Consider the following 24,935-nt stretch of genomic DNA (forward strand, 5'->3'; position numbering starts at 1 on the left):
TGCGTGGCGGGGCACTGTTACTGAGCTGGGCTTCATTTAAAATGTCGTGTTTGGTTCATTGTGAATTTCTTGAATGAATGTTGGCTTTCCACAGTGCCGCACTGAAACGTGATGTATCTCGATTACTGACTGTTTGGGTAAATTTTTACCCAAGGTGGGTGCCTCACTCAGTTTTGCCCTCACCCCAGCCCTGCGATGCTCAGGAGCCTTTCACTCATTCCACCTGCAGTCACCGAGGGCCCCTCTGGGCCAGGGCATGTGCTGGGTGCTGGGGAGAGAAGTGCGAGCCACACCCACGGCAGGGTTGGGGAACTGAGGACTGTGGGACCGTGTGGGCAGGTACAAGGCAGAAGGACATGGGGGTGGGGGGGTCCAAGTCACACCGACCAACCCTCGGGGGTCACAGTGCCCAGGTCTGAGCTCCAGTCTTGCCCTCAGCATCTCCTTGGTTGTCTCAATGGCCCTTGGACGTGTTAGATGCTTGTCTGTAGCGGACGGAGGTCCTGAGACTGGGCACAGCTCCCTGTGGGAATGGGAGCAGGAGTGGAGGTGGGAGTCCCGCGGGGCCCACAGCCCATGGGCTCTGCGCGCGCCCTGCTCCGGGAATGGCAGCCACCTCCCCCCCCCCCCCCTCCGCGTTCCTCTGTGGCCCCAGGGGAGGCTGCGGGGGGAACTCGGTGAGCTGACCGTCAGGGGACATGCAGAGGTTTACAGGAGACAGAGTGGAGCAGAGAGCACGGTAAGGCTCGGAATGAGAATTCTAAGAAGCCCGACCGTCCACTTGCGCAGAAATGGGCCGGGCATCGCTTCCTCTTTCTGCTTCTCTGTTTCCTAACAACGACGTCAGCATAAATAGGAAGCGTGAGAGGCTCACTGCTGCCTGGAGCCTCCGGCAGAAGGTCAGTGTCCCCCCCACAGAGAGGTATGACCGGGCTTCAGGGGGCAGGATGACAGGTGGGGGGGAGCAGGGCAGTGTGGGGAGACTGGGATGGAGGGGACAGGGAGAGCTGGGTGCTGATGGGCAGGTGTGCTCTGGGGGCTTGGCCTCTTGGAAAAGACCTGAGCCGAGACTCCTTGGGTAGCTCTTGGGCTGTGCGAGGGGCTGGGGGGGAGGAAATCTTGGGGGCCTCACTGGTGGGGTCCAGCTGCCCGGGAAACGGGAAGTTATCTCTGGGGTGATGGAGAGCTCAGGCCTGGGAGTCAGACACGGTGCTCTGTCATCTTTGCTTTGTTTACTAAGGTGTCAGAGGCCTTGGGAACATCCACTCCCTGCTCCCTGCTTCCGTGTCCTCACCTCTGGAATGGGAGAGAGAGAGAGAGAGAGAGAGAGAGAGAGAGAGAGGAGAGGAGAGAGAGAGAGGAAGGATTCAAAGAGAGAGACTGGGAGGCTGAAGGGGAAACTTATAGCCTTGCCAGGCTCAGGCCCAGGGCTTGGGAGGAAGCTAGTTTACATTACACTTGCTAAACTTAATCCTATATAATAAAGAGCTAATATGCTAATTAGACTGGACGGTGGAATGACCTTTCGGAATGACCTTCCAGAATGACCAGTGGGCAGGTCCTCAGGGCCACGAGGCAGCCCTGGTCACAAGGACTGAGGCAGCCAGGGCTGCGAGGGCCAAGCCGCTTGCACGCATTTCGTGCGTCGGGCCTCTAGTGGAAGCATATGGTTTTTCTCTGTAAATGAGAAGGCCCAGTCCCTTCCCCACAGACACAGTTTCTCGCTCTAAGGATGCTCTGGCTACCACCCTCGCCCTGAGCCGCTGTCCCTTAGCTGGGTTTGGACTCAGGAGTGTGTGTTCTGGTCCCAAGTGTGTTGTCTGGGTGGGTGTCCGGGGGTGCTAGCACATATGTGCAGGTGTATGATGGTACATGCAGATGTATGCAATTGCCCTGTGGATGGGAGGGCAGGTGTGTCTAGGGGTCCGAGCCTATGGGGCCGCCCCAGACAGCCTTGATTGACAGTTGCCCACGTGCGAGTTCTCCTCTTCCAAGCCCTGTTACCTTCTGCGTTACCAGGTGCCAATTTCCTCTGCCTGTCACCCTTCCTACTACTGTCTTTCCAGTTTTGTGATGAGTAAGACCTTTCCTGGTAGCTCTCGGTCACCTTCTTACTCACCGGTTTCACTGATGTGTCACTGTATTCACCAGTACTCCAGGACAGCTCATGACTTAATCAGCATATTTAATATTTATCAAGTAAATGCATGGATATCTGCTCTGTGAAAAATTAGGCTAGCCCTAGCTGGTTTGGCTCAGTGGATAGAGCGTCGGCCTGGGGACTGAAGGGTCCCAGGTTCAATTCCAGTCAAGGGCTCATGCTCGGGTGTGGGCTCAATCCCCAGTGTGGGGTGTGCATGAGACAGCAATCAATGATTCTCTTTCATCATTGATGTTTCTCTCTCTCTCTCCCTCTCCCTTCCTCTCTGAAATCAATAAAAAAAATATTTTTAAAAATTAGAATAGCCCAGAATTATGCAGCATAGAAAACAGCGTTGACACCTCTATCCCCTAGTCCAGTGGTCGGCAAACTCATTAGTTAACAGAGCCAAATATAAACAGTACAACAATTGAAATTTCTTTTGAGAGCCACATTTTTTAAACTTTCTATTGCCACTTCTTCAAAATAGACTTGCCCAGGCTGTGGTATTTTGTGGAAGAGCCACACTCAAGGGGCCAAAGATCCACATGTGGCTGGAGAGCCGCAGTTTGCCGACCACTGCCCTAGTCCCATGCTCTGCCCCCTTCACCACATGTACCCTCCCAAACACTTTCAAGCTTAACGTAAGTATATATATCGTTTTTCTTTGTACATAAATGGGATTTTTACGTACATATTGTTCTGAATTATTTTCTCGCCTAGTAAGTTTTAGCAACTTTCCACAATCTACATGTAGATTTAACTCACGCATTAATCCTAAGAAGTGCATGGCCTTTGTTAGAACGGCCACGTGACCGTGTGCCTGACGAAGGGACACGTAGGTCGTTTCGTGTTCCTGCAGCCCAGATTCCTGGAAGCCGACTTGCTCAGCAAGAGAATGCATGTTTAAAATGTATGCAAATATTTTCAAATCTTCCTCCAAGTAGCGAAATTAACATATGCCCTCACGGTCATGCATGAAAGGGCGGATTTCTCTTCAGAAAAAGAATCTTTTAATTGGGTCCAAAGGAATAGATGAAAATTGCCTGGTTCTGCTTGGACGTTTTCCTCTGATTAGGGGTGAGGCTGTGCGTTTTCACCAATGACGTCCTTCTGAGACGGAGATGGAAATGTCTTTTGTTTTTTTTCTGATGGGTTCTCTGCCTGTACCTCTCTATCTAGGCTGGAGTCACTCGTTATGGGGATTAACAGCGTATTCCTGTATGTTGAAAATATATTCTTCCAGATTATTGCTTGTGTGTTTTCTTCACCCCAAGATATCTTGTTTCATATAAAAGTGTATCAACTGCTTCTAACTCAAATCTGTCATTATTTTTCACTTAATGCTTTCTGGATTGGATGCCTTGTTCAACATCCAAGATTAAAGACATAGTTGTGGTGCTTTGATCATTTTAGCTTTGATTTGTAGATCTTTGACCCACCTAGACGTTAGAGGGGTGGGTAATTGGAAAGTAATAATCTAACTTGAAGAACCATTAGCTAATTGTGGCGATATCATTGATTACATGAATGCAGCCCATCCTTGCTTTGGTAATCTGAAATGCCTTTATTACTCCCCAGATTCCTACTTGCTTACTTTCCTTACTGTTCTCTGTTCCATCTGTCTATTATATCCCTTATTACTTTTATAGTGAATAGAGCAAGTCTCTCATCTTTGGTTTGTTGTCATTTAGAATCAGTTTGTCAAGCCCATTAAAAATCCTCTTGAGCCGGCCAGTGTGGCTCAGTGGTTGAGTGTAGTTGACCCATGAACCGGGAGGTTGGATTCTTGGTCAGGGCACATGCCCGTATTGCAGGCTTGATCCCAGGTAGGGGCCGTGCAGGAGGCAGATGGTCAATGATTCTCTCTCATCATTGATGTTTCTCTTCCTCTCCCTTTCTCTCTCTGAAATCAATAAAAATCTATAATTTCTAAAAATCTTTTTGAGCCGAAACTGGTTTGGCTCAGTGGTAGAGCGTTGGTCTGCGGACTGAAAGGTCCCAGGTTCGATTCCGGTCAAGGGCATGTACATTGGTTTCGGGCACATCCCCGGTAGGGGGTGTGCAAGAGGCAGCTGGTCGATGTTTCTCTCTCATGGACATTTCTAGCTCTCTATTCCTCTCCCTTCCTCTCTGTAAAAAATCAATAAATATATATTTTTTTAAATCCTTTTGAAACGTTTTTTGAATTTTGATGTAGATTCCATTGAATTTAGAGGTTAAGTCTAACCTCTAAATTCAATGGAATTGAATTGGTTTATTTTCTCATCACTGATTCCAGTATCACCTGCTTTCTTTCTTTCTTGGACTTTTACTTTTTTTCTGAAATACATCCTAAAGTAATTCTCCTCCTCCTCCCCCTCCCCTCCCCCAGGAAATATCTGAAAAGCTTTTTCTGTCCTCACATTTCCAAAATGTTGTGTGTTTGCCCTTGAACTTCAAAGTAAACTTGATTGTTTATGATTCTAGCTTTAAACTATTTTCTCTCCATATTTTCAAGACATCACTGTGTATTTGGAGTTTGGAGTCACTAACTTCTTGAGAAAATCTTGCCAACCTGGCCCTTGCTGCATTAAAAATAACCTGGTTGTTTCTTTCCTTTGGGAAGCTGCTAGGATTACCCTTTTATTTTTGGATGACTGAAAGTTCACCAGTTTGCGACTGAGTGGGCACTATGGAAAATGAATCTCGCTCTTCACTTCGTGACCTGTAGTCTCCTTCAGAGCCCTGTGAGGTTTTCTTCTATTTATTTTTTTTTTTACACATATTTTTATTGATTTCAGAGAGGAAGGAGAGGGAGGGAGAGAAACATCAGTGATGAGAGAGGATCATTGATCAGCTGCCTCCTGCACAGCCCCTACTGTGGGTATTGAGCCCACAACCTGGGCATGTGCCCTTGACCGGAATCAAACCCAGGACCTTTCAGTCCACTGAGCCACACCGGCTAGGGCAAGTCTTCTTCTATTTCTTACTGTACCTGTGTGGGTGCACATGGAAAATCCCCAAACAACAGTGGTTTAACAATACAGACATTCCCCACACACACACACATAAATAGAAGCAACCAATCTCCAGCTGGAATGGTCGCTCCACAGTGGAAAGAGGAACCCGGGTTTCTCTCTTGCTGTGTGGCATGTGACTTTCATACTCAGGGTAACCTCATGGTCCAAAATAGCTGCTGAGCCAACTCCCTTTAAATAGACTTTAAATATATATATTTAGGTGCTCCTATATTGCAAATATGTTTACCAGGGTTATGTCCTCTTGTTAGATTGATCCCTTCAGTATTATGTGACCTTAGTTGTTTCTTGTGATAGACTTCATTTTGAAGTCTATTTTGTTGGATATGAGTATTGCTACTCCAGCTTTTTTTTTTTTTTTTTTCATTTGCATGGAGAAACATTTTCCATCCCTTCACTCTAATCCTGTATGTGTCTTTTATTCTGAGGTGGTTCTCTTGTAGACAGCATATAGTTGGGTCATATTTTTGTATCCATTCATCTATCCTGTGCCTTTTGATTGGAACATTTAATCCATTTACGTTTAGGGTTATTATTGAGAGGTACTTATTTATAGCCATCTTAATTCTGTATGGCTAGGTTTCTCTCTGTGTGTTTTCTCAGCAATCCCTTACAGCAATCCCTTTAGTGTTTCTTGTAATGCTGGCTTGGTGGTGATGAACTCCTTTAGCCTTTTTTTGTCTGGGAAGCTCTTTATTTCACTGTCTATTTTGAATGATAGCCTTGCTAGACAGTAATCTTGGTCTCAGATCCTTGCTTTCCATTACCTTGAATATTTCATGCCATTCCCTTCTGGCCTGTAGAGTTTCTGATGAGAAATCAGATGTCAGCCTTATGGGAGCTCATTTGTAGATAATAGTTTTCTTTCCTCTTGCTGCCTTTAAGATTCTCTCTTTGTCTTTACCAGTAATTTTTAGCATTTTAAGTATTATGTATCTTGACATGGGCCTGTTTGGGTTCTTCTTGCTTGGGATTCTCTGTGCCTCCTGAACTTGTGTGACTTTTTCCTTCACTAGGTTAGAGAAGTTTTCTGCCATTATTTCTTCAAATTCATTCTCTATCCCTTTCTCCCTTTCTGCCTCTTCTGTCACATCTGCTATTCTAATATTGTTATATTTCACATTTTCCCACAGCTCTCTTAAGCTGTCTTCCTGTTTTTTAATTTTTTTTTCCTTTTTGGTTCTCTGATTTAGTGATTTTTTTCAACCCTGTCTTCTGATCCACTGATTTGATCCTCTGCTTCCCCTAATCTGCTGTGTATTCCTTTCAAAGTGTTCTTTATTTGTGATATGTAATTCTTTATTTCTGTTTTTAGTTACTATATCTTTTCTCATGCTGTTCTTTTTAAAAATATATATATTTTATTGATTTTAGAGAGGAAGGGAAAGGGATAGAGAGCTAGAAACATCGATGAGAGAGAAATATTGATCAGCTGCCACCTGCATACCTCCCACTGGGGGTGTGCCTGCAACCAAGGTACATGCCCTTGACCAGAATCGAACCTGGGATCTTTAGTCCACAGGCCAATGCTCTATCCAAACGGTTAGGGCTTCTCCTGCTGTTCTTATCTCCATTTCATTTATCTCTTCTTCTGGAGAGTTCTCTTGTTCTTTCTTTTGGGGGTTGTTTTGTCTCCTCATTTTGGCTGCCAGTTTGGGTTTGTGGCTATGTATTAGGTAGATCTGATCCACCTCTCTATCTCTAGTGCAGGACAGTGTCAAATGCTGTTTCTGACTGATTAAATCAGGTAAAGACTTAAAGCCTCCAGAGACTGCTTCTGTGTACAGACTGATAAGATTCTGTCTTAAATTGTCCTCAGACTAGGGACCTCAGGTGTTGCAAGAGTTGTTTTCAACAGGGTGGGGCGATTGTTTCTTCCTGGAGGCTAATTGTTATTCTCAGTCTCTTGTGGGGTAAGGGGTTTTCCAATAGGGTGGACCAGCTGTCTTTCCCCCAGGCAAGGTCACCTGTGTAGGTAATTCCTACATAAGAAAGATGTCCTCCCACAGCAAGAGCGAAAGACTCAGCACAGAAAACCGGGATGTCTGCCTTCTGAGCTCTAATTCCTGAGCCCCCGATCCTGGCTTCTGTTCACACAGCTCCAGTTCACTCTGCCCTGCCTTTGTCAGAGCACAAGGTGAGTGGCTACGCAGGGAATTTTGTGTGTTGGCTCTTTAAGAGGGGGCCTGAATTTTCAGCTGTCTCTCCCTGGCAGACAGCAACCCTGCTGCTTTTCACAGCCAGATGTTAAGTGGGTACCCTCAGTTCTGGTGCTCTCTACTGGGGGTGGGAGGGGACACTTGGGGATTAGACCCCAGCATTCTCAGTGGCATCCCCCTGCAACTGAGATATCTTCCCAGAACCTCAGCTGCTGTCTGTGGCGGCCCCGGCCAGCCGTTCCGTGCCTCCACCCCTCCTACCAGTCTCAATGCCATCTCCACCTTCTGTCTTCGGTTATCAGGGTTCTCTCCAGTGAGTCTTCCATTGATTATTCAGGAAGTTTTTCTGTGTTTTCATTGTAATTCCAGTTTGGACCTGGGAGCATATCTGTGCAGCATCCACTTACTCTGCCTCCATTTTTTTTTTTTTTAATCTCTCCAGCCTTTATTTATTTATTTATTTATTTATTTAATTTATTTTTTTACTGATTTCAAAGAAGAAGGGAGAGGGAGAGCGAGATAGAAACATCAATGATGAGAGACAATCATTGATCAGCTGCCTCCTGTACTCCCCCTACTGGGGATCGAGCCTGCAACCAGGGCATGTGGCCTTGACCAGAATCGAACCTGGGACCCTTCAGTCTGCAGGCCAACACTCTGTCCACTAAGCCAAACTGGCTAGGGCTAAACAGCCTTTTTGGATAGCACATCCAATGTTTCCACTCGTATCTCTTGGATAAAATTTAGTCACATAACCACACCTAATGATAGGAGACTGTGGGAGATGTAGCCTTTTATTCTGTGCAGCAAAAGGTCCACATACAACCTGCACTTCTGTTAACGAGGGGGAAGGGCAGCTAGTTGGCGGACACTGTCTGCCACACCTGCATGCAATTCTCTGTCCTCTGCTTCCAGAGGGTGGGACTCCTGGATTCTTTCCCAGGTCTCAGCTTTTCTCTCAGGCTTTCCCTCTCCTGCGCATTTGCTCTGTCTTCAGTATACACCATCATAACATGATTGTTTGTCGTGTTCATTCAGTCATTTGGCCCATTACTGAGGCTTTTATTAAAAACCATGGATGTTTTTACCATCACATTTCAAGATCTCTGCCTACTTATTGTTTGCACAGCAGTCTAATCTTTTAAATGGCCATGAATTCTCAAATCTCCCTGAGGATGTTAAACAAGAAGTTTTAAAGTTTTGTTTTGGCCCTGGCCCCGTGTCTCAGTTGGTAGAAGTGTCATCCAATAAACCAAAAGGTTGCAGGTTTGATTCCCAGTCATGGCACATACCTAGTTTGCAGGTTCAATCCTCAGTCATAGTAATGGGAAGCAAATGATAGATCGCTCGCTCTCTCTCTCTCTCTCTCTCTCTCTCCCTCCCTCCCTCCCTCCCTCTCTCACCCTACCTCCCTCTCCCTCTGTCTCTCTCTTTCCCTTTCTCTCTCCAAACATATCCTTGGGTGATGATACATTTAAAAAAGTTCAAGGGGGGGGTGGGGAAACAACATTTTGGAAATGTAACAACAACAAAAAACTTTTCAGATCTTTTCTGACAAAAAAAAAAGTTACTCTAGGAAGTATTTCAGAAAAGAAAAAAAGAGCTCACGAAAGAAAAAAAGCATACAATGCTGGAATCAGTGGCAAAAAAAAGAAACCAATAAGACTTACAGTAAAAAAAATTGTCCCTATATAGAATGAAAAAAACAAAACAACAACAACAACAAAAAAAAAACCAAGATAATAATATTAAACTCAATAATCAGATGTTTCGTTTTTATGCATGTTTGTAGAAATGTCTGCTGGGTCAGTATACCTCACGGTAGACATGTCTGATACCAATGGTTGGGAAGTATAGCCGCTCTTGGTGGAGCGGGTCAGAGCACAGACTCTAGTGCCCGCCTGCTGTTGGCGTCAGTCCCGGCCTGTCCTGTCCTGGCTGTGCGGTCCTGAACCATCTGCCTGTTTCCTCATCTGTACAGTGGGCCTTCCAGTAGTCACTGCGCAGTGATGTGTTCATACCTGTGGAGCCCTGAGCCGGGCCTGGCTCCCGGTCAGTGTTTTGTGTCAGCCCCTGATAAAAGTTCTCTGTGTGTCTCTGACTTTTATGCGTGTGTTCGTGGATGACATTAATCTTTTTTAAACATTTCCAACATCAAGATAGCCATCTGCTCCTCATCAGATTGCTGCAAACATGTCTCTTTTGCATTTTGTCCTTTGCTTCATGGTCCGGTTATTTTTATAAAATATAGAAGATTTTGCTTTTATGTATTCCTATCTGCCAGCCTTCACCTCTCTGACTTCTTCCCCTGGTTTTAAGCTGGAATAGTGTGAAGATAGTCACGTCTATGGTCTGCAAGTTTAATATGCTTTGACTTCTTCCATTTAAATTGTAAAGTAGCCTGATATTCAGGGAATGGTGTGAGAGAGGGATTCATCTGATACGTTTTATGCTGTTATTCAATTATCTTAGCACTTTTTCTTATTCCTGTTCTTTTTCTCATTTCTTATCACTGCATGTTGACTCGTGACTTCTCTCGTCATATAGCACATCCTTGCGTAAAACAGTTTGTCTGGTCTGTGTCCACTGATACATTGCGTGCACGTGTGTGTGTGTGTGTGTGTGTGTGTGTGTGTGTGTGTTTGTGCTCCTGCAAATTGAGTAAAGTTTCAGACTCTCTTCCTAGGGATGGAAAGAGGAAATCCCCAGCCTCCTGCTGAGAAAGCAGAACTGGTGCCTGGTGTCCGGTGTTGGGAGGGTGCTGTGGGAGGAATGCCAGGAGCCGGGGCAGAGGTGGGGAGAGCACCGGGCCCCGAGTGTGTGAGTGAGTGTGCACGTGGTCACACCCAGGGAGGACACTGTGTCCCCCACACCCAGCGACTGCCCCAAGCAGATGTGGGTCAGAGGCCCACGGGGATCTCTGTGCAAATCCAACACCAGGCCTCCGTCTCCTGTCTTCCCATCACCAGGGCCCTGCCCGGTGCCCGACCCACGTCTTCAGAGACCTTTAGAGCATCTCCCTCGAGGTCACACCGGGGGACGCTGAGGCGAAGGGAAGGGGACTGTCCGAGGTGCCGGGCCGAGGCCCATGTATCAGGGCCGCTCTCGGGTTCACCCCAAAAGTAGGCCGAGTGCCTGGGGTGCAGGGCTGGGAGGGCAGCTCCCCGATGACGTGTCCCCCACAGGCCAGAGAAGCCAGAGCTGCAGGAAGATTCACAAGAGCGAGTGGATGACATGGGTCTGGCCTGGCCCCCAACTGGGGGGCGACACAGGATTCCGGGCCAGTGAGGACCAGCCCTGGTCTCACCTGCACCCGCCCTGCCGGCCCTGCTCGCCCTGAGCTGACTGGGAGATGGCGCTGGCCCGGTGGCTGCTCCACATGGCCCTGCTGGCTCTGAGCCACGAGCCCAGCGTGGCAGGGGACCTCGGTGAGCCGACAGCTCCTTCCTCTTTCTCTCCTCTCCCCAGACCCCTCTCATTGCTGGAACCCTTGTCTGAAGCTGTCCCCCACCTCTTCCCCATGAAGCTCCAGACCCCGGGGACTCCGGCCTTACTCCCTCCCTCCCCTCATGCCCTCTCTCTCCCTGATGTTCCCAGTGCCTCTTGGCCCCGCCCACACTCCTGCCCAGTGTTCTCAGGCCCCCTCAAAAGCCACCTCTGCTGTGTCCTTTCTCTGCCCACATTCCTCAGCGTGGCGTTCAAGGCCTCTGACCTCCAGGCTGGCCCTTCCAGCCTTTCTCTACCCCTTCTCTCCCCCACCCCCACCCCACCCCTACTCCGCCCCTCTGCTAGTGGCCTTGACGGATCCCCACCTCCCTGTGACCCTCATCCTGGGGGTCTCTTCCTGCTCTGGCTCCAGCAGCTGGGATGCTCTTGAGGCGCATGAAACCCACTCCCCAAAGGCTCCCAGAGAACGTGGCGTCTCTGGTCACCATGGCAACCACATCCCCCTTTCCATCCATCAGGCCTGGCCTCTGAGCAAGGACATGGGCAGGAGGTTTCAGAGCAGGGCCCTGCCCCGCTGCCTCTTAGCAGTGGTTTGTGCCTCTCCTCCCAGGATGCACCGAGGGCTCCCGGGGCAGGGCCTGTGCCTGACACCCGTCCCCGTCCTGGGTGGCAGGGACCTGGCTCCTGGAGAAGGACACAGCAGGGTCTAGACATGGCTGTGACCCAACCAGGATATTGTGTCTCTAGCGGACAGGAGGGTCCGCAAGCAGCACCCACACACCCGCGGGGTCCCCGGCCCTGCCCAGGGCCCCAGACCTCTGTCCGGCATCCAAGAGCCCCTAGAGGATTCTGGGTGACCCTTCCCCAGTGCCAGACACCCAGGAGGGGCTGGGAGGGATGGTGACAAGGGGCACCTGGAGGAGAGAGGGGTGACCCCTTCTCGCCTCTCCCGGGGCAGAGACCGTCCCTCTGCAGACCCTGCGCTGCCACAATGACTACACCAGCCGCATCACCTGCCGGTGGGCAGACACCCAGGAGGCCCAGCGGCTCGTCAACCTGACCCTCTACCGCAGGCTGAACGCGTGAGTGGGATTCTTTCAAAGCATATGTCACAATATGTCACGCCTTTGCGCATAGCTCTCTCATTCTTCCCTCCTGCAGTGAAATCCAAATTCCTTTTAAGTGTTGGCCTCCTGTACCTCACTCAGTTAGCCTCCTAGACCTCCCAACCTCACATACTCTATGCATAATGTCTCACTGCCTAGTCCCATGGCCGACAAACCGCGGCTCGAGAGCCACATGCAGCTCGTTGACCCCTTGAGTGTGGCTCTTTCACAAAATACCACGGCCTGGGCGAGTCTGTTTTGAAGAATTGGCGTTAGAAGAAGTTTACGTTTAAAAAATTTGGCTCTCATACGAAATTTCAATCCTTGTCCTGTTGATATTTGGCTCTGTGGACTAATGAGTTTGCCGACCACTGGTCTAGTCGAACAACATACAAACCTGAGCCCGCCCCAGGGCCTGTGCATCTGCAAGCACCTGAGACTCCCTTTCCCCAGAATTTGCAAGACTCATCCCCCACCTCGTCCAAGTTTCTACTCAAACCTCACCTTTTCCAGGAGGCCTCTCCTGTCTCTCCTATTCCCAACTGCATCCCCCACCCCAGACCTCTGGCCTCCTCCTCACCCTTCCTTGCTGCACTTGTCTGCCTAACGTTTTCCCCGTTTGACAGGCGACTAATTTCACTCCGCTGTTTCCTGTCTGTCTCCCTCCAGCAGGGCGATGGCTCCCTGGGCGAGATTGGTGTGTGTTTTGTTCACATAGAAACCACCTCATGATGCTGCGAGTGAGCAGTTCTTCATTCTAGGCTGACCTGTGCCCTCTCCTGCAGGTCCCCCCCAGAGCCAGTGTCCTGTGAGCTCACTGACGACATGCCCTGGTCAGCCTGCCCGGCCTCCCACTGCGTTCCCAGAAAGTGCGTCATTCCCAGCACGCGGTTCATCATCGCCGACCAGGACAACTTCTCCTTCCAGCCCGACAGGCCTCTGGGCGCCCAGCTCACCGTCATCCTGGCCCAGCATGGTGAGCTCAGGGTCCCTGGCAAGGGGCGGCCCCCAGTGTGGACAGCGGGCCCAGGGAGTGGCCACGCTGCAGAGGGGGGGCCGGGGAGTGAGTCTTCAAGGGATAGAGACATTGGCCTGGGGTTGGATTTGGTCTCTGAGGGAAGTGGATGTATGTCTCCTTATGATGGAGCTGTCAGAGCAGCTGCAAGGTGAGGAGCGCACACACACACACACACACACACACACACACACACCTGGCTGCTCCACCGCCTGCCAGGCCATTGCCTTCCAGCGCCAAAGGTTTCCCTTCTGGAAGAACCGATCTCATGATTCACATAAAAATTTACCAGGTTAGCCGAAACCGGTTTGGCTCAGTGGATAGAGCGTCAGCCTGCGAACTGAAAGGTCCCAGGTTCGATTCCGTTCAAGGGCATATATCTTGGTTGTGGGCACATCCCCAGTAGGGGGTGTGCAAGAGGCAGCTGATGGATATTTTTCTCTCATCGATGTTTCTAACTCTTTATCCCTCTCTTCCTCTCTGTAAAAAAAAACAAAACAAAACAAAAAACAAAAAAACTTGCCAGGTTAGCCCTAATTGGTTTGGCTCAGTGGATAGAGTGTCAGTCCTCAGACCAAAAGGTCCCAGGTTTGATTCCAATCCAGGCCATGTACCTCAGTTGCAGGCTCAATCCCCGGCCCCAAATCAGGGAATATGCGGGAGGTAACCAGTTGATGTGTCTCTCTCACATCGATGTTTCTCTCTGTCTCTCTTTCTCCCTCCCTTCCTTCCACTCTCTCTAAAAACCCATGGGTGGCAGAGAGGTGCCCCGTCTCTGCCAGCCTGGGCCAAAGATGTTCTGAAGGGCAGCTCTGACCTGCTCTCACACGCCACTTCCGTGCCCAGCACAGAACATCCGTACCCTGTCTGCTCTCACTGAACGCTCTGTGCTTGAATGTCAGCCCTGGGCGCTCAGACACAGAAGCTTCGGGAGGGCGGGAGCCAGGCCATTCACTGACAAACCCCTCGCCCAGCCCGGTAGCTCCCAGCGGAGCTAGGCTTGCTGGAGGTTGATGGAATGGGTTCATGAAAAGCATCTGGAGGTGAACTACCTGTACTCCTTCGTTGATTCATTCACTTTGTTCCCCAAATCCACTGAGCCGCTAAATAGCTAAATTGCAGGCCCTGAGGAGAGGGGAGGGGACCAGGACCCAACCCTGCCACCCCACGAGCTCCTTGACGACTCAGGGAGGCAGATGTGGGAACAATAAGCCCCCCAGGTAAGGACAGTATAAGTGACTAGGTGGGCTGGGAAAGGAGCCAAGATTCTGCCTGGGGGAGGGGATCCGAGAAGGTTCTAGAGGAGACTTTTATATCTTTTTTAATTGATTTTTTACAGAGAGGAAGGGAGGGAGATAGAGAGCTAGAAACATCGATGAGAGAGAAACATCGATCAGCTGCCTCCTGCACACTTTCTACCAGGGATGTGCCCGCAACCAAGGTAGGTGCCCCTGACCAGAATCAAACCTGGGACCTTTCAGTCTGCAGACAGACGTTCTATCCATTGAGCCAAACCGGTTTTGGCTAGAGGAGACTTTTATGCTGGGCCCTGCAAGGTGCAGAACATTGGCAGGTAGACAACACAGAGTAACAGGAGCCCAGCGCCCTCTGCTGAGCCAGGGGTGCCACACAATCTACGTCCTGAGCAGCAGGGGCTTGGGGACAGAGGGAGGCTGCATTTAGTTTCGTTGCCAGCAGCTCATATGGAGCACATGCCGTGCTAGTATGTGCACCGCTATCTGCACGGCATTCATTCACGGTCACATGGAATCCCATGATTGGGCAGATGAAGGGCCTGCAGGCCACTGAGAACTGGGGTCTTGTCCAAGGTCAGTGAGCTGGGGAGCGGGGGGCAGTGCTCCTCCTGGAAGCAGACCTGCAGCCCCTTACAGGCCCTGACTCCCTCTCCCTCAGTGCAGCCCCCCGCACCCAGGGACCTCCACGTCCGCCCCGACGGGGACCGGTTCCTGCTGACCTGGAGCGTGGCCCCTGCGGCTTCCCAGAGCCCGTGGCTGTCCGAGCTGGAGTTCGACGTGGCCTACCGGCGGCTTCAGGACTCCTGGGAGGTAGGGACCTCAGCCGGCTCGGCCCGGAGCCCACGGGGACCCGGCCCAGCGGCCCCTGCTCCAGCAGCCCCCTCTCCCGGCAGGATGCCTCCAGCCTCAGCTGCACCGCCCCGCAGGCCCACCTGGGGCCCGGGCACCTCATTGCCGGCAGCACCTATGTGGCCCGAGTGCGCGCCCGGCTGGGCCGGGATTCGGGGTTCTCGGGCCGGCCCAGCCCGTGGAGCCCCGAGGTTCTCTGGGACTCCCAGCCAGGTAAGGAGGTGAGGGTGTTGGGGGTGGGCGGGGCCCTCTGTGGAGGGCGGCTCATTACAGGTCCGAACGGGAGTCCAGGGGCCGCCAACCTCTGTGCCACATGTTCCAGTGTCTTCCCTGGCCCACCGCCCTGTAGCTCCGCAGAGCCATCGGCTCCCGCTGGGCCCAGGGGCTGCACACATCTTCCCAGCGACCATTACAACGGGGGTGTCCTCCCCATCCACCTCCCCCGTGATCTGAGCAGCTGTGCTTCCCTGAGAGCTGGCCCACGTGCGGACACCACCATCCTCGTTCAGTCCCCAAACCCCGAAACTGGACGCTGTCCCCGTTCCCGGGGGCACAGGGGCTCACCGATTCCCTCCGGCCTGGGGTCACACAGCTAACGGTTCAGACTGAAGCTGAACCCCCGGGCCACGCCCCAAAGCCCAGGCTGTCTCTGTGATGAGTCCCACGGCGGCAGCCACGGAGAGCTAGGAATGGATGAAGGAGGGAACGAGCAAGGGCTGTCTCCCTCGCAGGGGACCAGGCCCAGCCCCAGAACCTCCAGTGCTTCTTTGATGGGGCCACCGCGCTCAGCTGCTCCTGGGAAGTGAGGGCCGAGGTGGTCCGCTCCGTCTCCTTCACCCTCTTCTACAAGCCCAGCCCCAATGAGGGGTGAGTGCCCCCTCCTCTGCCCCCTCCCCTCCTCTGGGCCTTGCCCTCTCCAGCCAGGCCTCCTCCTGCCTCTGGGTGCCCCGCAGTGGCCCCAGCTCACCCCGGGGTCTCATTCCCCGCCCCCCGCCCCCCGTGGCCCCTGCCCCCTCCCGCCTCACCTCCGCCATGACCCTCAGGGAGCAGGAGTGTTCCCCGGTGCTGAAGGAGGCCCGCGGCCCCTATGTCCGCCACCGGTGCCAGGTGCCCGTGGCCGACCCCCGGAACCACAGCCAGTACCTGGTCTCTGTTCGGCCAAGGCGGGAAGAGAAGTTTATAAAGAGCTCGGAGAACAGTAAGTGTGCCCAGCCTGCTGGGGTGAGGGTGGGAATGGGAGGGGGTGAGAGTGAGGATGGGATGGGGGGGTTGCGACAGCTGCGTCTCCTTGTATAAACCATGGAAACTCAGGGCTCCTATGTCCCGTCTTCCCATTTGCGACTTTCAACAAGCACAGTCCCATGAGCAAAGTGAGCAAGGTCATTAGAATCTCCTCCCGAAGTTCTCAGGAAGCAGTGATAGGTCAGCGGCAGCCACAGATAACCTGTAGGAGGTCCCACTGATATCCACAGCTGTGCTGTCTGCTGCCCTCAGCCGGTCTCCCATGCTCCCACCCAGCCTGCCAGTTTTGCTTTATGTTTCCAAAGTCTTTGCTGAGGGATCCGTTCCGTCTTTAAAATAATAGACCTAGGTACACTTCTGGGGGTCCCTGGAGTGTAGCACTCCTGGCAGGTTAACTTCCCTGATGAACAGCCCTGGTCCCTGGTGTGCATCGGGGGCCCATGCACAGGAGCCCCCAGTGACCTCAGGATGACCGGGTTCTTCCTCTCCGTCCTCCCGGCTCCGGTGCATGTCGTGTCCCCGGCAGCAGTCCATCGGTCTTGGCCGCCTGGGATGGAACCCACCACTTCCGCTCTGGGGATCGGCCAGGTTGCAACCTTGGTCCCTGCCCCTTGCTAGCTGCCTGACCTTGGCAAGAGACTAATTGTCCTGGGGCTCCCTTTCCCTGCCTGTGACACGCTGGTAGCGATTCGTGCAGAGCGAGCATGTCTATCAGTGCCCGGAACGGTCCCGGCTCTAGACTAGAACCAAGAGCAGTGATTTTGCTTTTACTGAAACGCGATGGGTAACCCAGGCTCGGCGTCACCTCACTACAGGACAGGTGACACTCAGCCTCGGCCAGGAATAGGGCCGCTCAGGTCCAGTCGGAGGACGTGGTGATATGGGGGTGCAGAGAGCCGGAGATGGAAATGGGGGTGCAGAGAGCCAGAGATGGGCAGGACCTGGGGTCCTGGGGCCGGTGAAGACAGCACCTGAGACCAGCGTGGAAGGCAGGGGATGTTCCAGGACAGGGATGTTGAGAAGAACGGTCCCTAAAAGTCTCCTCTCTCCAGTCCAGACAGCTCCTCCGACGCTCAACGTCACCAAGGGCGGAGACGGCTACATTCTGAACTGGGAGGTGAGGACGTACTATAACCACATCGAGTACACCTACGAGGTCCAGTACAAGAAGGACGCAGCCTCCTGGGAGGTGAGGGGCCTGAGGGGCCTGCTGGAGGGGTCAGGGGGCATGTGACACAACACCTGGAAGGCGCCACCTGCAGGGGACAGTCAGAGGAAGCCAGTGGAACATGGTGACCACATGCCTGAGGCTCAGGGAGATGAAGTGGCGTGGTCCAAATGAACACACGTGACCCTGGAGGCAGCCTAGACGTCAGGGCAGAGCCCAGGGCTCCGTCCAGGTCCCCACCCCCAGGCAGCCCTCAGTCCATGTGCAGAACCTCGGGCTCCACAGAGCCAGATCAGAAACCTCAGAGCCAGTCTCGGTGGGTCTGGGATTAGGCCCCAGGCACCTGAACCCCTATCTCAGATCTGAGAGTCCAGTCACCCTGCGCTGCATTCCCGAGAGGCCATAATTGGGGTCCAGGCTGTCCCCGGGGAGCTGGGAGGTCCAGGGGTCTCAAGATGAAGATGGGCCTGGGTGACCCCTTAGGGTTTCTGGGCCTCAGTGTCACAGGGGCGTCTTGCAAGAGGCGTGGTCCCGGTCCCACTCGGCATGCGCCCTCTCTCTCTCTCTCTCTCTCTCTCTCTCTCTCTCTCTCTCTCTCTCTCTCTCTCTCGGTCTAAAGGAGGGTCCTCCTGGGTGGGAGTGGACCTGCCTCAGACCTGAGGGGCGAGGGGTGAGGGCTGGCGGGTAGCAGAGCCCTGGGCGGGGAGGGTTTGCAGCTGTGCCCATGTGGTCCCCGGGAGCTGCCTCAGCCTCAGTCTCAGTACACCTGCCCCCGCAGGAGAGCAAGACAGAGCCCCTCCAGAACACGCGCTTCCTGTCGCTGCCGCCGCTGGAGTCCTCCACCAGGTACCAGGCGAGAGTGAGGGTCAGGCCCCACAAGGGCTACAGCGGCATCTGGAGCGAGTGGAGTGAGGAGAGCTCCTGGGACACTGAGTGGGGTATGTATCCCCCGCCCCCCCCACCCCTCACGCTCTCCCTTCCCGCTACAGCCCAGCTGGGGTAGGGGCAGGGGCGATGTAGACACAGAAGGATGCCTGCAGCCACCCCAGCACCCACTCCCGGGTGACACTAGTCATTGAGAAATGACCCCCGCTGTGCCACACCGACTGCGGACGAGGCCCTGAGAGAGCAGAGAGGAGGTCTCATCGCCATGCCTCCCTCAGATGGGACCTTAGTCCTCTGTTAATATGACCCATGGCTTCCTCAGCCTTTGTGGCAGCCACTGGCCAGTGACCACTCCGCACAAGATTCTGGTTCCCATCCACAAACATCAGGGCCTCCAGACAGAGGCCTGAGCTGGGAGGGTCTGGGTCTGATCTGATGTCTTATCTTCCATGTCTCCCTGCACCTGCTCCTTTCATTCGTTCTCACTCTTCACCCGAGCCCCAGCTTTTCCCTCCCAGAGGCTAACGCCCCTTTTTCTTTCCTGGCCGCCGGAAGTGCTGCCCACGTGGGGCCTGGCTCTCGTCCTGGTCTTCACCACCCTGGCATTCCTCCTGGCCCTGCGTCTCTGTGGCTCGTACGGGTACAGGTAAGGGGACTCCAGGATGAGTGGGGGTGGGGGTACCCGGGACCCTGGGGGATGGGGCAACAGGGATCCCACAGCAGATCCCTCCGGTCCCGACTCTGCCACCCACTCCCTGGGGGTTCTTGGACAAATCTCACCCTCTCCTGGGGCCTCAGTTTCCCCTCCGTATCTGAGCATGGGCAGCCGCCCCGAGGCCTCTGGTGGCTGCCACCTCCCTGCTGTCTCTCCAGGTGGACCCACAAGTGGGCGGAGAAGATCCCCAACCCCAGTAAGAGCCAGCTGTTCCAGGTACGGCCCTGCGGTCAGGGCGGCTGTGGTGGGAAAGGGCCCTCTGTGCTGCGCCCAGGCCCCGTGCCCGCGTCCTCCCTCCCTTCCTGGGGCGTGGAGAGGGCGACGCAGGAGGGGCCGGGAGGCTCTGAGAGCGAGGCTGGCTCCTGTGAGTTCATCCCCGAAGCCCCCAGGCCCTCGCAGGGCACAGGGGCCCTGCCTTCAGGGGCCCGTGGAGCAGGAGGGGTTGAGGGTGGGGGTGCCAGGAGAGCACAGGTGGGCTCAGAAGGGCAGGTGGCGGGGGGTGGGGGGGAGCAGGATGGCTCTCCGAGGACAGGACAGCAGGATCCCGGTGGCTCCGGGGGTAAAGGTCACTGTAGGCAGAAGGCAGGTGGGGATGAGACAGACTTGAGGGGGTTGGGCATGAGGCTGAGGGGACCACAGAGGGAACGAGGGTGGGGAGGGTTTCGAGGCCAGTGTGGGAAGACTAGGGGGTGAGTATGGAGGCAGCAACACCCCAACAAGCAGACTCACCAGAGCAGGGTCCCTGTCCTCAGCGCTGGGATGGAGGACCCAGGAAGTCCCAGCCCCTCTCTGGCCTCCCCTCCTGCTGTCAGAGGCTGTGTCCGGCCCTGACCGTGCTGAGCTGCCCCCCTTTTCCGGGGACTCACTGAACCACCGCCACCCCCACAGCCCTCCCTCCACCAACGCCATCCCGCGGCCCCACACCCACAGGCTCACACGCCCTCTCTTCCAGGACATGAGTGCGGGGCGCTGGCCCCCCGGCGGCCCGGCGGCCCTCACCAGCAGGAGCCCCGCGCACAAGGGACCCTGGGACAGCCCCTTCCCTGGGCTGCAGGGGTGAGTGTCTGGGCCTGGGGTCCCTGGGAGGCGGGAGGGTGCCCCCCTTCCCCCCCCCTCCCCCCCCCCGTGCACATGGGAGGCTCCGAGGAGGTGGCTTCTGGCCTGTGGCTCAGTGTGGAGCGGCCCAAGCAGGCGGTTGGCACGAAGGAGCATGCCGGCGGGCTAGCTGGAAGAATTTCCTGATTCCCAGCTCAGCAAGGGCCACAGCTCAGGTTTGACAGGCGACCTCTCTGTGCCCTGCTGCCTGGGCGCAGCCCACACTGCCTCGGCCTCATGGGGTCAGCACCTGAGCCCCCAGCACGGCTAACCCAGGACAGGGCCCTGCAGGCTGCAGGTGAGGAATGAGGGGTGACAGCACGCATGGACGGGGCATCGGCCTGGGCCCTGAGGCTGGGCCTGTCCAGGAGCAGGGGGCGAGAGGGACTCGCCTGGGAGAGGACTCACCTGCTCTAGGGTCCCGCCCACCGCGCCTCATCCCCGCTGTGCTCTCGTGAGCCCCACTGGTCCCAGGCCCCCTCACCCCCTCCTGCATGAGCTGGGGTGTCTGCCCAGGTGGTCCCAGCATCTTGCACCTGCTCTCCCCACAGGGTGTCCCCCGAAGACCGCATGCACAGCGAGGTGTCACCTCTCACTGTGGAGGACCCTAACCATGCCCACGACGCGCCCTCTGAGCCCAGCACGACTCCGGCCGCCTCCGACCTGCCCGGGGAGCTGCCCCCAGGCCCCACGCCCTGCCTGTCGGCCCCCTCCAGCTGCCCTGAGAGCCAGGGTTCCGGCTTCGACTTCAATGGCCCCTACCTGGGGCCGCCCCACAGCCGCTCCCTGCCGGACCTCCTGGGCCAGGAGGAGCCCCCGCCGATGGGGGGGAGCCAGAAGCCTCTGCCCCCCGGGTCCCTGGAGTACCTGTGCCTGCCCCAGGGGGAGCAGGTGCAGCTGGTCCCGCTGGCCCAGGTGATGGGCCAGGCCCAGGCCAGGGGTGCGGAGCAGAGACCCTGCTCGAGGGCGGAGGGGAGCCCCTCCGTGGAGACTGGGGCGGGCCCTGTCCCTCACCCTCCTGGGCTGCTGGTGGGTGGTCAGGGCCTGCAGGACAGCCCCACAGCCGTGTCTGCTGTGCCCGGGCGCCCTGCGGAGAGCAGCGTGGCCTCCGGTTATGTCAGCCCCGCAGACCTGGCACTGGCCTTACCCACGGAGGTACCATCTGCCTCGAACACCTCCCGGGTTCTTCCCCTTGGCCTCCCCTCGGAGCAGAATCACGGCCTCTGCCCCAGGCTGGCATGTGGGCCCCTGGAAGGCCCCGCCCCCGGGAAATCAGTGATTGATAGCTATGTGGAGCTCCCTTCCACCATGGGCCAGGCCCCCAAGTCCCCTCTGGGCAGTCCTGCCCCGCCCGCAGCCAGCAGCCAGGTCCTGAGCCCGAGGGAGCCCCGGGTCGATGTGACCCCGGTTTCCCCGCACCCCGAGGGGCTCCTGGTCCTGCAGCAGGTGGGGGACTACTGCTTCCTCCCCGGCATGGGATCGGGGCCCCTGTCCCCCCAGAGCAAGTCCTCTCCTCCTGGGCCCTGCCCGGAGAGCAGGGACCTGGACCCGGCCTTCCCGGCCAAGAAGCCTTCCTGCCCGGCCATTCCCCAGGTGCCTGCCATTCAGCTCTTCAAAGCCCTGAAGCAGCAGGACTACCTGTCGCTGCCCCCCTGGGATGTCGGCTGGCCTGGGGAGGTGTGCTGAGACCCCGAGGGCCTGGGGGCCCCGTGGGAGGAGAGGGTCTGCCTTCCCCCTGCCCTGCCTTTCTCCCACCGCCCTCAGCGTTTTCCACACTCATTTCTGCAAAGCCAGGGCGGGGGCCAGGACAACGCGTGAACTGCCTATCTTCTCCCTTGACCTTGAGCAAGTCCAAGCTTCTCTGTCTGTCCCTCTTCCTCCTCCCTCCCGCCCCCGTCTCACAGACACACACACACACAGGCACACTTTTCTTTCAAGTTCACAGGCGTTTAGGTTCTGAATGGATAGAATGTCCCATATGTTCTCATTCCATTTGCCCTCGTTTCCTGCTTTGGGCTCGTTCCTTCTTTCTCTTTTCCCTGATTTATTATTCGAGCGAGTGTGAGGCCCCGGCTCGGCCTGTCCTGAGATGCCATGACTCGGTCCGAGCCCATTCTGATGCGGCCGTGTCTGGCTGTGTTGGGGTCCATGTCTGTTCCAGGCAGTCAGGAGCTCAAGGTTCCAGCCGGGTTGCAGGCGGCGGGAGGCGGGGCTCAAGGTGGGGTCCTGGGGGCTGAGCACTTGGAAGAGCAGCAGCACAGGACTGGACCTGTCTTCTTAGGCCTCTGACCCCAGGTGTGGTGTCAAAGCTCCAGACTCGACAGTCACCCCAAGAAACGGGCGTGGTAAGGGGTGTGCAGAGGAAGAGCTGTTCTGAGCTCTAGGAAGTCTGGTGGGGTCACCAGGTGACTGGGCAGTGTTGGGGCGCAGGGCCTGCACCGGGGACAGGCCACTGCCCTGCAGGGGTGAGGTGCAGGTTCCTGGCGATCCCCTTCCCGCACCCAGGTGGGGGCCGGGGAGGTCAGGAGGAGAGAGGAGTCCGGGACCCACATCTGCTGCTGGAAGTGGGAAAGACGGCTCAGCCAAGGAAATGATGGACGGACACGTACCCTCCGGCTTATGGACCAAACCGCCCGGCTGCCTCTTTCCCAGAAAGACCTTGGACTTCAACCACCCCCAGCCACGTGTGAGGGCGTCAGGCCTCTCCATGTCCGGGCCTACGAGGAGGGGATGGTGGTGCTTTTACATCTCTGCCTTCCTGCTCTGCAAAACTAATAGCATTACGCTGTTGCATTATTTCCTAACTTCCCAGTTTGCACATATTTTTATATTGTGGCCCTCAGTGTTTTTATTTTTAATTTTTTTTTTTAACTGGAATAAGGCCATTCAGGACTTTGTTCTGCCGGGTGCTCGTTTTCTGATGGAGTTTTTGAAACTATTTATACGGTCTTTCACGGATGGTGCCGACCCCCCCGCCCCTTCGTGTGTGGTTTGTCGTCCAATTGTGTAGACGCGGCTCGTGGGTGTCCACAGAGCGGTCGCCCATGGGACGCCCACGTGGCTCCGGTGCTGGTGTGACCTTGACAAAGGCCTTCCCGCTTCCAAAGCCGTTTGGTCCTGATCGATTGATTTGTTCCTCGTTCTCTTTGTGTTTCAAGCTTCTCGTGTAAAATTGTAATGATTCAGGGACATATGCGTGTGAACTGGAGGGCCGGCCGCCAGGGCCCCGGCGGTTTTGCTTTATTCGATGAGTCACCTGCTCTCCGTCCACAGACCTGCAGGCCCCTCTCACCACCGTAAAAAGCCCCGGATGTGCTTAGTTCCTAGGCTTTCCATTTCATTACATTGTTCCCTCCGAGGCGCCCCGCCCGCTGGGTGATTCTTGCTAGCTTTGTAATATGTTCCAGTACATTTCAGAACAAATATTCTTGGTATTTTTGTTCACTGATTCTTGTTCATTGCAGCAATGTCTATGGCCAAAGAAAATGATAAGCAATGGAAGTATTCACCAGTGGTGAAGTTAATAACAATTTTTGTGCCTTCCAAAGTACAAGCCTGCGTTTAAAATAAATGAGGTAGACCTATGTGTGTTAGACAGAAGTCCGAGCTATTCATTCCAAAATCTTTCAGGCATTGTTAACGGAAAGAAACTGCCAATAAAATATTTCTTATGATAAAACCAAGCCCTTCACGTATGTGGATGTGTGGGAGCAGGTGGGGACGGGTGGTAGTGTAACCCCGAGTGCAGGAGTGCTGTGCCCAGCAGGGGGAGCTCCTGGGGGAGCAAAGGGGTGGGGGGAGTGAGGGAGAAGACCATGGGGGTGGGGGTGGGGGGTAATAAAGGTCATACACTGAAAAAATTGACATTGTTTTCTGAAATTCAAATATAGCTGGGGGCCTGTGTGTGCCCTCTCATGGAGGGAAGAACTGAATTATGAGATTGAGTTCCCCATAAGCATAGCTGAGGGTTGTTGAGGGCTTATTCCTGGCAGGCACTCCCCAGCAGATTGAGTAGAGGGATTGGCTCACTGAACCTCCACAGCCCTCTGAGGCAGACGCTGTCTTTATCCCATGTGAGGGAACTCCTCAGTGAGGAAACGAAGGCACAGAGAGGTTACGTGACTTGTCCCAGGTCAACCGGCCAGAAGGTAGCGGAGTCAGGGTTTGAACCCTGGTCCGCCGGGGTTCAGAGCCTGCCCTTGAAAGCAAGGACCCTCACCACACATAGAGGCAAGATGATTCGTGCTGCTTGGCAAGGCAGGAAAACCCATACACCACGCTGGAGGAGGGGGGACATTGAGACAGATGTGACCAGGAAATGCTCGTGTTTCTCTGGGAGCCGAATATAACGGTGCAAGCTCTCCCTCACCGAGGTCCCAGACACCTACTGTGTAGACCCACATCTCCCTGACAACCCAGCGCTGTGCGTGTGGCAGGTGACGATGAAGGAGTAGTCCCCGCTGGAGGGCCTCCCTCCCCCCGGAGGCTGTCCCTGAGGCGGAGGTAGACGTGCTGGCCATGAACGGAACGGGGAGGAAGCCAAGTTGGGCAGGAGGAGCCCTCAGACCTTCCAGGCCTGGAGGACCGTCTGCCAGCCGCGGAGAACTCTGGAGCAAACATTGCCTGTTAGAAAGGCCTACATGGGGCAGGAATGGCCAGCCCAGGGCCGTCCTGGTGTCTGTCAGCGGCTGGGGCCCTGAGAGGACGGGAGGAGCCAGAGCTGGAGGCTGTGCAGCTGAGGGGCGGGTCCTTCCCTGGGAAGGGGCCCGAGTCTTCAGTCCATTCACCCCCCAAAGGACATCCTGGCTGCTCCCAAGTTTGGGCAAAACGAATAAAGC

At 54.9% G+C, this 24,935-nt stretch overlaps 1 protein-coding gene across 2 annotated transcripts; it reads left to right on the top strand.

The window, feature by feature from the left end:
- Nucleotides 1–786: 786 nt before the first annotated feature.
- CSF2RB (colony stimulating factor 2 receptor subunit beta) lies at nt 787–23,780 on the top strand. Of its 2 annotated transcripts, XM_084876759.1 has the most exons (15): nt 787–899; nt 7,118–7,297; nt 10,505–10,747; nt 11,725–11,848; nt 12,658–12,848; nt 14,802–14,953; nt 15,037–15,205; nt 15,724–15,859; nt 16,036–16,190; nt 17,287–17,423; nt 18,181–18,340; nt 18,843–18,933; nt 19,161–19,218; nt 19,955–20,058; nt 20,649–23,780. In XM_084876759.1, the coding sequence occupies exons 3-15, from the start codon at nt 10,672–10,674 to the stop codon at nt 21,781–21,783; spliced, it is 2,688 nt and encodes an 895-aa protein (XP_084732885.1). In that variant the 5' UTR covers nt 787–899; nt 7,118–7,297; nt 10,505–10,671; the 3' UTR covers nt 21,784–23,780. The 2 variants fall into 2 exon arrangements, with proteins under 2 accessions (XP_084732885.1, XP_084732886.1); XM_084876760.1 differs by lacking the exon at nt 7,118–7,297 and having other exon boundaries at nt 879–899.
- The last annotated feature ends 1,155 nt before the right edge of the window (nt 23,781–24,935 follow it).

This window comes from Pipistrellus hanaki (genome assembly GCF_964339955.1).
Source record: "Pipistrellus hanaki genome assembly, chromosome: 3".
Classification (NCBI taxonomy): Eukaryota; Metazoa; Chordata; class Mammalia; order Chiroptera; family Vespertilionidae; genus Pipistrellus; species Pipistrellus hanaki.